This window comes from Lipotes vexillifer, unplaced genomic scaffold (assembly GCF_000442215.2).
Source record: "Lipotes vexillifer unplaced genomic scaffold, Lipotes_vexillifer_v1.1 scaffold329, whole genome shotgun sequence".
In the NCBI taxonomy this organism is placed as follows: domain Eukaryota; kingdom Metazoa; phylum Chordata; class Mammalia; order Artiodactyla; family Lipotidae; genus Lipotes; species Lipotes vexillifer.
In genome coordinates, this window is record NW_006774067.1 from 2126497 (window position 1) to 2138266 (window position 11770).

General features: G+C 43.2%; 1 protein-coding gene across 1 annotated transcript in view; it reads right to left on the minus strand.

Moving 5' to 3' along the window:
* GLIPR1 (GLI pathogenesis related 1) overlaps positions 1 to 8644 on the minus strand; it is an 18510-nt gene extending 9866 nt beyond the window's left edge. The window contains exons 1-2 of the mRNA XM_007448762.1: positions 8367 to 8644; positions 7323 to 7568 (exon numbers count right to left, since the gene is read on the minus strand). Of these exons, the coding sequence (XP_007448824.1) occupies positions 7323 to 7568; positions 8367 to 8540 (420 nt within the window). The 5' untranslated portion in view covers positions 8541 to 8644. The remainder of the gene's footprint in view (positions 1 to 7322; positions 7569 to 8366) is intronic.
* Between the last annotated feature and the right edge of the window lie 3126 nt (positions 8645 to 11770).

An 11770-nucleotide genomic window follows, 5' to 3' on the forward strand; every position in this document is an offset into this window, starting at 1 on the left:
GAATTTTAAATTATTTTTACATATATATATATATATATATATATATATTTTTTTTTTAGCAACTTTGTGACTAGTTGTACTAAATACAGGGAGATGAATGAGCTGGAGCCAGTGGGTGCCTTCACAAAATGTAGAGGAAAGCAGTCAAGAAACCATTAGGCTAGGGTTTTGAGCTCTGTGAAGGGGAAGCAGAGGGCACTCAGGGAGTTTACAGCAGGGATCCTGTTCTGAGTTAGTGAGGCCGAAGCTGAAAGTGAGCTGATCCAGGAGGCCAGAGAAGATTCCCAGCAGAGGGCACACCTGTGTGAACAAACCCCGAGGTGGGACAGACTCACAGAACTGAGACAAGGCCGGTGTGTCTGCTGAAAAAGGTCAAATTTACTCAAAAAAAGAAAAAAAAGAAAAAAAAATCAATTAAGAACAGCTCTCTGGGGAGAGAGTGTAGCGTAGGGGAAGAGGATTAGGAAGGAGGCAGCTCCTCCAAGGCTCGTGGATGGAGTGGGAGGTGGGGGAGGAGCTAGGGAGGGCTGGGCAGTGTCGGGGTGGGGGGCCAGGACACTTTGCATTCTCCCCTCCTCCTCCTCGTGTGACAACTGGGGAGGAGCTGGGGAGGCAGGTACTGGTCTCCCACAGAGGATCAGTGCTCTCCTTTGGTGAAAGACGGCCCCCCCTGGTTGAGGTGGGGTGTCTCCCTTCCCATCTCACACCCTGGAATCCCCTACAGGGAACTCCAGGTCACCAAGTAAATCAGGCCTCTATCTCCCTGAGAGCACCTAGTTTTATGGCCATTCATTCTCAGGTTTGATGCTTGTACTTTAACTTCCCAATCATTTTTGTATTTATTTTTAAATTTCTTCATTTCTATTCACTGCATCTCGAAGTGACTTCCTCTGGGGTGCTTTGTTTAAAATGCAGATTTCTGGGCCCATCTCAGTCCTACTGCATGAGAGTCACTGGAATTGTCCTTGAAATCTGTATTTTTTAAAAATTGAGATATAACTGACATACAAAATTATATTAGTTGCAGGTGTACAATGTAATCAGTGATTCAGTATTTGTATATATTGCAAAATGGCCACCACAATATCTAGTTAACACTTATCACTACACATGGTTACAAGTTTTTTCTTGTGATGAGAACTTTTAAGATATACTCTTAGCAATTTTCAAATACATAATACAGTATTGTTAACTCTAGTCACCATGCTGTACATTACATCCCCAGGACTTATTTATCTTAATACTGGAAGTTTGTACCTTTTGACCGCATTCACCCATTTCACTCATCCCCCACCTCTGGCAACCACCAATCTGTTTTCTAAGAGTTCGTTTTATTTTTTTAAGATTCCACACATAAATGAGATCATATGGTATTTGTCTCTCTCTGTCTGACTTACTTCACTTAGCATAATACCTGTAGATCTATCCATGCTAATGACAGAATTTCCTTAAGGAAAATGTAGTATATTTATATACACACAGGTACACACACACACATATTGGAACATTATTCAGCGAAAAAGTTTCTCTATTTTAACAAGTTCCTCAGGTGATTCTTATGCATGCTAACGGGCCATGTTGGGAGTACGATCGCCTGAGTCAATCATTTTATATATATATATATATATATATATATATATATATTTTTTTTTTTTCCCCTTTTTCTTTTTGCGGGACATGGACCTCTCACTGTTGTGGCCTCTCCCATTGCGGAGCACAGGCTCCGGACGCGCAGGCTCAGCGGCCATGGCTCACGGGCCCAGCTGCTCCGCGGCACGTGGGATCTTCCCAGACCGGGTCAGGAACTCGCATCCCCTGCATCGGCAGGCGGACTCTCAACCACTGCGCCACCAGGGAAGCCCTCATTTTATATTTTGATCCTTTGGTCTTTGAGCACTTTCCTCCAGTGTTGTATCTCAAGTCTCAAGTACTCTTAATCTTTGGGTTCCTCCCACACACACTTAATGCTTTATGCTATTTCTTTTATTCTACTTTCTTTTACATTTCTGATCTCTTTTTTCCAAGACAGTGCAAATGTTAGTTACCATTCATCTTGTGTTTTAGTTGGGCTCTCTTTAAATCAGGTTGTAATTAACATAGAGGCTATCCTTTTTAGGTTGTGAATTTTGACAAAAGCATGTAGTTGTGCAGTCGCCACCATATTCAATATCTAGAACATTTTCCCAAAAGCTACCTTGTGCTCCTTTGTGGTCAGGTCCCACCCCCAGCCCCTGGCAGTCACTAATCTATTTTCTGTCCTTGTGGTTTCACTTTTTCCAGAATGTTATATAAATGGAATCAGTTTAAATGTAGCTTTTTCAATCTGGCTTCTTTCACTAAGCATAAGCATTTGAGATTCACTCATGTTGTTGAATTCATTACTAGTCACTCTCCTTTTCATTGCTGAGTAATATTTATTGCATGGATGTATCAGTTTATCCACTCAAGTTGGCCTCTTTTTAATAGCTTCATGGGCATTCAGGTTCTGGGTTCAACTCTGTGGGCTCTGGGGTTACAAAGACCAAGTTTATATTTCAGCTCAGCCACCCACTGTGTGACCTTGGCCTCAGCTTCCTCGTCTATTAAATGAGGGTAACACCACCTACTCCACAGGCTTATTTTGACATTTTAAATGCGCTAATAAGAAAGTCATTAGAACAGCTTATGGAACATAGCAAGCTCTCAGCAGATGTTCATGTTTTATTCTCTTATGACTAATTTTCTTCTGCTTTAAAACTTTTGACACTTTTTTGTTAATCAGGCAGATTCCTGTTGCATGTTTTCATTTTTTCATATGGTAAACAAAAATAATTTAAAAAAATTAAGAGCTACTCACTGAGAATTTTCCTAGTGGCCGGGTAGTGTTCAGCATGTTACACGCAACATGCTTAACCTCATAACAAATCAATAAATACATACTGCCCCAATTTTTCCTAGATGAGGGGTGGAACTTAATGCTACTTGACTACAAAGTGCTGGGAGGACAGTCCATGCCCTAAGCAAGATGCTTCCAGAGTGCTTTCCTTTTTAGCAGAATCAGGAACCTATATACCTAACAAAAACATTGCATCTGGGGAACCCAACCCAGTGGGGGCAGGCATGTCTCTTCCTTCTAGCTAACAACCCCTTTACACCATCTTCCCCTTTCAATTCTCAGTATGAGTCCATCTGACTCATTATCAGTAATATGCAACATGTACAAAATCAGCTAGACACACAGTGAAACATCGCACACTTCCGTTGGTTCTGGGAGGGTGTAAAAAAAAAAAAAATGTCAACGGGTGGGGATAAAAATAAATGAGATCAATAGTGCCATCTAGTGGGCATTCTTAGCACTATCAAACCTGAGCTGCTGCCCACCCAGCTATTTTTTAAATATTTATTTAGTTATTCGGCTGCACCGGGTCTTAGTTGTGGCACGCGGGATCTTTTAGTCACGGCACGTGGGATCTAGTTCCCTGAGCAGGTTAATTTCCAGCATGAATTTAAAATGGTCCCCTGCATTGGGAGCGTGGAGTCTTAGCCACTGGACCACCAGAGGAGTCTACCACCCAGCTTTCTGAGTCAAACTATTCCCAAACTTTACAGAGATGAACTGTCGGCAACAAAATATCTAACCTAAATAATCTTCCATATTAATACACCAGAATTCTTCCACAATTTAAATCTCTAGTGAAGACAGAACTAAAGCGTTGAGTTAATATGTCAAGAAATATCACACTTTAATGAAGTAATAATGCATCTGGGGACTTCCCTGGTGGTGCAGTGGTTAAGAATACGTCTGCCAATGCAGTGGACATGGGTTCGATTTCTGGCCTGGGAAGATCCCACATGCCACGGAGCAACTAAGCCCGTGCGCCACAGCTAGAGCCTGCACACCACAGCTAGAGCCTGCGCGCCACAACTACTGAAGCCTGTGCGCCACAACTGCTGAGCCCACGCACCCCAACTACTGAAGCCCGTGTGCTCTAGGGCCCGCGTGCCACAACTACAGAGCCCAGGTGCTGCAACTACTGAAGCTCGCACACCTGGAGGCCATGCTCTGCAACAAGAGAAGCCACTGAAATGAGAAGCCTGCGCACCGCAGTGAAGAGTAGCCCCCACTCGCCACAACTAAAGAAAGCCCACGCACAGCAATGAAGACCCAATGCAGCCAAAAAAAATAAACAAATAATGCATCTGAATCTATTGTCTTTACTCTGTACAACCACTGCTCACTGGCCAAAATCTGAAAATAGCTTGCTTTTTATTAACAATTAAGATGAGGGTAAGTGGGAAGTTATAAATACCCACGAGGTAATTTCCAGCATGAATTTAAAATGGCAACTGAGTAATCTTGGACCTCCTAGCAAGATTTCTTGCAAGGATAAAAACAAGAAGTCTTCAATCAAGCTGTCAGAGCCTTCTTCCAATTGATGGAAAAACAGCTCATGGAAGAAATTTAAACTTTGTTCAATGACTACTAAGTACTACTACTGTACTAGATAAGCAACATATCTTCTATCTGAATCTCAACTCTTCCTCTTAGTAGCTAAATGACACTGGGATAACAACTTCTTGACCCCTCTGGACCTGTTTATTCATTTATGGATAATAGCATCTCTTAGTGGTGTGTGGTGAGAGTTGAATGAGATCTTAAATGTAGAGAACAAAGTACCACATTCACTTAAAAAGTAGTTGCTGGTGCTGTCTCTTCCCAGACCCAGGGGTCCCTGGACATCCTCTCCCTCATTTGAGTTGGGGGGTAGACTGTAGTGGTCTCTTAAAGAGAACAGGTTAGGATCACTCACTTTGGGCTCTGCTACCTGTCTGAAAAGAACTGGATTTTAGGAAATGTCTTCTTATGTCCCAACTATTAGCCCTCTATTTTTTTCCCCCTAGATGCAAGAGGAAGATTTACAAGTAAGCTCTGTTAATTTGGGGAGGGCCATCTCTGAGATCTCAGGCCTCTATGACATATAATGAAGTTTCCTCCTCTTGTTTTGACTTCCTGGAACGATGGACATGAAGTGTCTTTTAACTTGCAGGGTTTAGGAGACTGTTGTCAATTTAACAGTCTTTGGATCACTGTGTATTTTGTGGGTTAAGCTGCTTGCCATTCTTCTGAAATGCCAAGTTCATTTGTACACATTGTACATCTCCTACACCTTGTTAATTTTGCCTGGAGTTCTTTTTACATTCCTTTTCATTTGACAAACTCTCACTCAGTTTAAGAACCAACTTACATGTCTCCTGCTGTATGAACAAGTCCTGTGTCTCCATACCTCCCTTTGGCCAGGTCAGTTGCTCTGTCCCCATTGCTCCCATGGCACCTTGTCAGTTTCTCCGAGCTGCACTAGCTATACGCTGTAATACATCCACTTACACACGTCTCTTCCAAATAAAAGTCACCTCCTAAGGGTCAGGGGCCATTCCCAGCTGTGTCCCTCATTCCCTGCTCCACAAACCATTTCTCCTCTCTCTCACTTCTCTGCGATCGTACTCCCAAGTAACATCTTAGCACGTAAGCTATTAACTCAGGCTCTGTTTTTTCAGGAGTCTGGACTAAAACGCATGACCTGTACCTTACAAAGTGCCTAGAATAGGGGAGAAGCTTAAACACTGACTGAGAGTCAGCACCTTCAGACTGACAATTACTTCTGGAGATTAATACCATAGTGCATAATGGCACCAGATACCACTTGTAGGCACTCTGAATTTAGCTTTCTTGCCCTTTAGGATTTGTGGGAATGCAATGAAATTTATTTTCTGGTTAAGTTTATTTGTTAATATAAACCAAAACTGATGGCTCATTGGGCAAGTCTAGGGGAGACCTTACCTATATTTCCAAGAAAGGGACCAAGGCTACTAGATGATTTCATAGCTCCTCCTTGATTACAATAACCTTAAGATGAAAATTTCACTGAAATCAACCCTTTCCCTCTCATTATAACAATTTCCTATAACTGTGCCAAATGTGTTTCATCTATACCACCACCAGTGAGGTCAGAATCTTTATAAGGCTGAACTACGTTGAGTTTTTCTACCAACATTTTGCTCTTAAAAACACCTAATATTCCAAGTTAACTGGCTTGTTAGAAATGCTTTTGCCCTCAGACGTCATTTCAACAATTTTTTTCTACATTAAAACCAGTCAAACATAGGTTCACTACCTTTAGTTATTGGTTTGACAAGGACCGCCAGGAAATAAATAAAATGTGGCCAGTATAGGGAGGCAGTATATTAAGAAGATTATAGAAGACTTTTCCTAGGGCTTTGTTTCCACCATGTTGCAAATGTGAGTTGGAGTTAGGAAGCCAAAACCAGCTTGAATTAAAAAAAAAGAAAGAAAGAAAGAAAACATCTCATCGAGAAGCTCTGAATGTGGCTATTGAGGCTAATACTGTAGATGTGGGTGCAGGGTAGCTACAGGATTATTTGTACAAATTTATGTTGACCTCTCCACTGGGTCTGGGACTTTCTTTTCCTCTTTATGTGGCACATCATAGATTCTTAGGCCATGTTTGAAAGACTAAGAGGATATAGAAGCATCAACTATTATTACCACATTTTTTTTTTCTTTTGGCCACACTGCTCAGCATGCGGATCTTCCCCGACCAGGGATCGAACCCATGCCCCCCTGCAGCGGAAGCACAGAGTCTTTACTACTGGACCACCAGGGAAGTCCCCTTCAATTCTTATTGATGCTTCTGTCTGAGAGGCTTATTTCTCCCAGTTTTATAGTCCCAGAACAACTGACTCAAATTTCCTAGAGAACTTGTACCTGGAATAAATCCATTTACTCATAAGGTCCTTTGATTGCTCAAAAACGGCACAAAATACCACGGGAAGACAGGTGTGATCAAAACTGTTCAAAGGCTCTGCAGATTGGTGGGCCTCACATTTTACCTATGTCCATGTAACTACACTCTTCAAGCACTATCTCCTCTGGTATTGGAGTCTGTTCCATTCATTCATTCATTCATTTATTTATTTTGGCGGTACGCGGGCCTGTCACTGCTGTGGTCTCTCCCATTGCAGAGCACAGGCTCTGGAAACGCAGGCTCAGCAGCCATGGCTCACGGGCCCAGGCGCTCCGCGGCATGTGGGATCTTCCCGGACCGGGTCACGAACCCGTGTCCCCTGCATCGGCAGGCGGAGTCTCAACCACTGCGCTGCCAGGGAAGCCCTCCATTTATTTATTTTTAAAGTAAGCCTGTAACCCTTACTCTCTCATATTTACAGGGACACTAGCTTACTCTATATTTTTCTTAACACCAGATTCCAGCTTTCTCCTCACCCTTGAAACGATGGCTTCAAGAGAATATAAGGCAGATACTTACCTGGGTATAATGGCCACAGACCTTGTCACATTTCTGAGTCTTGAAGTCATAGTACTGAATTTCGTTGTACCAGTCTGTGACGGCTGAAGACACAGAAAAGAGGTACAGAGACCCAGTCCAGAGGTTTTCTCCCAGTGAAGTGAAATTTGGGTGCAGCTTGTGGGGAAGCTTCAGCTGTATGTTGTGTGCAAACTGACAGTTCCTTGCCCATGCTTTTGCAATCTGGGCTAGTACTGGGTCCCAAGTCTGCAGAAATAAATACGAAACACTAGGAGGGTCAAGAATGGAACCTGTTACCCAACGCTGTAACCGCAGTGAGCAAAGTGGGAATTTGCATGGGAGGTGAGGCGCGGTGTCCGGAATGGAGGACCACGAACATGTAGGTCCTCCATATGTGGAGGATCATATTGTGGTCTTCAAGTTTTGACTAGGCTTAGTGGGAGACACGATAATCTAGTTTCGAGGAATTTAGAGTCAAAGTGAGTGACACAGAACAACATTTCACTGAAGCACTATTATGTTGCAAAATAACATATGCTGGTTTCACATATTTTCTGTAATTTCATACCTACAATAGCCCCTATCGTAAGAAGCTCAGAAAGGTTAAAAACCAGGCCAAAGCCACAGACCTAGGATTCAAACCCAAGCCTGGCTGAATCAAAATCCTAGTCTTTCCCCCGGACGCCCTGCGGCCTCCCTGAGACAGTCAGTACTCTGCCGGCAACAAAAAAAGTCAACTTAGAGACAAAAAACGAAACCAAAGAAACCTCACAAAAATTAACAGGGAAAAAAGAGACATAAATTGCACCTGAGGACGTGTGCAAAGGACGTGTCCAAAAAGAGAAGTAAAACATACTTGCTTTATAACAAGAATTGAGTAGGCAGAGCGAAACTGGGTTCGTTTTGATGACAGTTGGTGAATTTAAAGCACACCTTCATCACCGCGAGAGCCCTGGTCAGGATTACCAAGGATTCACCACCAAAATCAATCCACATTAGTTGTTTTTGACTGACTTCTGCCACAAGCCCTCATGTTTTTCTTACCATGTATAGCATATCACTGGCTTTTGGAGTCACTTCTGATCGGAACTTGTTGTGCATTCGAACACAGTCTTTGATGAAATCTTCATTTTCGATATCTGGCAAAGTATTTGCTGGAGAGGAAGAACTGGAGACCACAGAGAGCATCCAGGCTGTCACAGCAAGTGTGACTCGCATGCTCAGACTGTCTGGCGTGGAGACCCGGAGGCTGGAATCCAGAGGCACTGCAGGTCCCGAGGGTCGGTGAGCCAGTTTTACAAAGCACAGTCGACTTCAGCTTTGAGAAAACGGAAAGCAGAACATGAGTTCATCACAAATGTGAAGAAAAGGGTTTCTCCATATATGGTATGCAGCTCGTTTTGTGCCCTTAACCCTGTCTTTTCGGTGGTTCTCAGTGACACAGCACCTATTACAACATGGATTTTCACGAGGCTACATCAGACTTTCTTTTGAGTTGGGGGATGTTTCCAAAGGAAGTTCTGGAATCTCCAGAAATAATAGTCCCAATTTTTACTGAGGTTCTGGTGGTTAAACAAAAACATCTCTTATTTCAATAAAGGTCTTGCCAAATACTTTTTAAAAACATTTTTTTTGGAGTCACATCAGCACACCGTGGTTAGAATATCTGGTTAACATCATCGCTCGACCTAGAATTCATTCACAATGGTGAGTGTGATGGGGTTAAGTCGATTTTGTCCATTCCCCTCCCCCAAATGAAAAAAAGTTACGTGGACTTTTGGAGGCAGCTGGCTACTGCTGCCAATGGATTCCTAATTTTGCAGCCTTTGCTAAACCTCTGTGTGCTCTTCTCCTAGATCACAACACAGAGCCTATTTCCTGGCCCTTCAGAGGCATTAATCTCCTTTGAAGCTTTAATATTAGCTTTGTCCACACTCCAAATTCTTGGCTTACCTAATTTTGACAGACCTGTTCATCTATACTGCCATGAAAATAATGGGACTGCTGCAGGCATTCTAGGACAATCTTCTGCTTCTCAAGATACATCCCTGTAGCGTGTTTCTCATGCCAGTTAGCTCCTGCGGCATTAGGTGTGCCCCATGCTTCTGTGCAGTGGCTGCAGCTGCCGCCTTGATTGACAAAGCCAGTGGGCATGTTAGGCTCCCCTATTCATCTCTATGTTCCCCAGGCGGTGTCAGCTATTCTACAAGTTCAAAGCACACAGCAACTCTCTACACGGTGACAGGCCACTTAAGAGCTGACTTTCTCATCATCTTACATCGTTGTAACCCTTTGAATCCAGCTACTTTACTACCCCTCCCTGATGGAGAGCCCCGTGGTATCACACATGATTGCCTTGCAGCCGTAGAAATGGTCTCAAAGCCACGAGAAGCTCTCTCAGACACCCCTTTAGGGAACCCAGCCTGACTTCTATTTTGTGGTGGCTCCCGTCAATGAAATTTCTTGGGAAACATAACTGGTTATGCTGCAGTTTCCCCTCGTGGGACTCCTGATGCTCATTCTGATGCCACAGGAAAATCAGCCCAAGCTGCTGAGCTCATAGCTCTTACTAGAGCTTGTACCTTGGCAGAAAGGAAAACTGCCGCTATTTACACAGATTCCAGATGTGCTGTTGGAGTCTGCCTTGCTGCTGGCACAATTTGCAGATCCCGTGGCCTCTTAACTTCTGCAGGTAATCTTATTGCTAATGACCATATAGCAGCTGCCTTATTACAAGATATTCACCTCCCTTCTAAATCTGCTGTTGTGCATTGTTCAGCCCATACCAGGGAAATGCTGTATCTTTAGGAAATGATCAGGCTGACAGAGTTGCTGAAATCCAGCTCAAAATGGACACCCTTATTCCTCCTCTACCGAATCTTTAAACTTGCCTTTATTCTTGACGGATTTTATCAACTGTTAAGCAAATGCCCCGCAGTCTAAAAGAGGCAAATGGGTGCAAGAGGGTGCTAAACAATTACCAGATGGATACATCAGGCCAAATGGACTTCCTATAGCACCCTTTCCTTTAACCTCTTGGCTTATATCCCATCAAGTGGGATATATGTGCAGATGGGGGAGAATTAAGGAAATACAAGACAATTGGTTTTGCCCTGGCATCCATAAAATTTCTGACCAAAGTATTTTGCTGTGCACTACTTATAAATCTCCCCAAATTTCTGGGAAATACCTGGGATACCCCAAGAAATCCTCCAAGGCCCACATTCCCCTTTATGGCACTCCAAATGAATTTTATAGATTTCCCCCCACTTTAGGCTACTCTCGTGTTTGGCTGTTGTCTACATGTTTCGTGGATGGACTGAATCCTATTGGACTAGACGTGCCTCAACCACAACAGTGGTAAAGACATTAATAACTGAGGTTATTCCTCACTTTGGCATTCCTTTATGGATTGAATCAGATCAAGGAACTCATTTTACAACATAAAGCACTTTCTTGCAAAAACTCTGGGGTACTCATTACAATTTCAGACCCCATATCATCCTCAATCCTCAGGGAAAGTGGAACGTAAAAATCTAGACATAAAAAAACTTTAGGAAAGATCTGTCAAGAAACTGGACTTAAATGGCCAGAAGCTTTGCCCTTGGCCCTTATAAAGATCCAGAATACTCCAAATAGGAGACATGGACTGACCCCTTTCGAAATGGTCTTTGGATACCCAATGTCCATTGGTATTTCTAAACCTTCCATTCCTGGGTTAAGTGAACAGCCTGATGATATGACTAGCTAGATACAACAACAAATGTACATGAAGAAGGTAAAAGGGGCTTGGCTTCCATCAACTGATAAGCCTCGCCATCCTTTCGACCAGGAGACCAAGTGTACATCAAGGTCTTTAGAAGAAAACATGTGCTGTCACCTCCCTAGGAAGGACCTTATGAGGTACTGCCAACCACCTACACTGTCGTCGAAAGGAAAATCCTCGTGGATCCATGAAAGCCATGCCAACACAGGCCCAGAACATCCCTCTCAAGACAAGTGGGAGACAAATCCCCCAGGTGACTTTTAAAGATTTCCAGGGCCAATTCCCAGGCCCCGGAAGCGGCCAGCATCATCAAGTAGACAGCTTTTCCCAAGATCACAGATCAAGAAGCCTCACTTTCACCTATCTCCCTTTCCCCACTTTTAAGACTCCCTATACACACACATTAAAAAACAAAACACTTTTTCTTATTAACAAATCCTTTCTCTGCATTTATTAATCATTTATTACAAGGCTAGCTGGAGAGCACTTGTCTCTATCTTATTTCTCCTCTAAGTCTCCACTCTGGGCTCGTTTTCAACCTGTGTTTTGTTCTTACTAACACTCCCTTACCCGCTTATGCTATTTTACCAAACCCTGGCCACGCTAACTCGGCCTGACTGTTGATTATGTCAACATCTGGATAGTGCAGAAGAGCCTGAATGAGTCTTGGTTCCTGCCGATG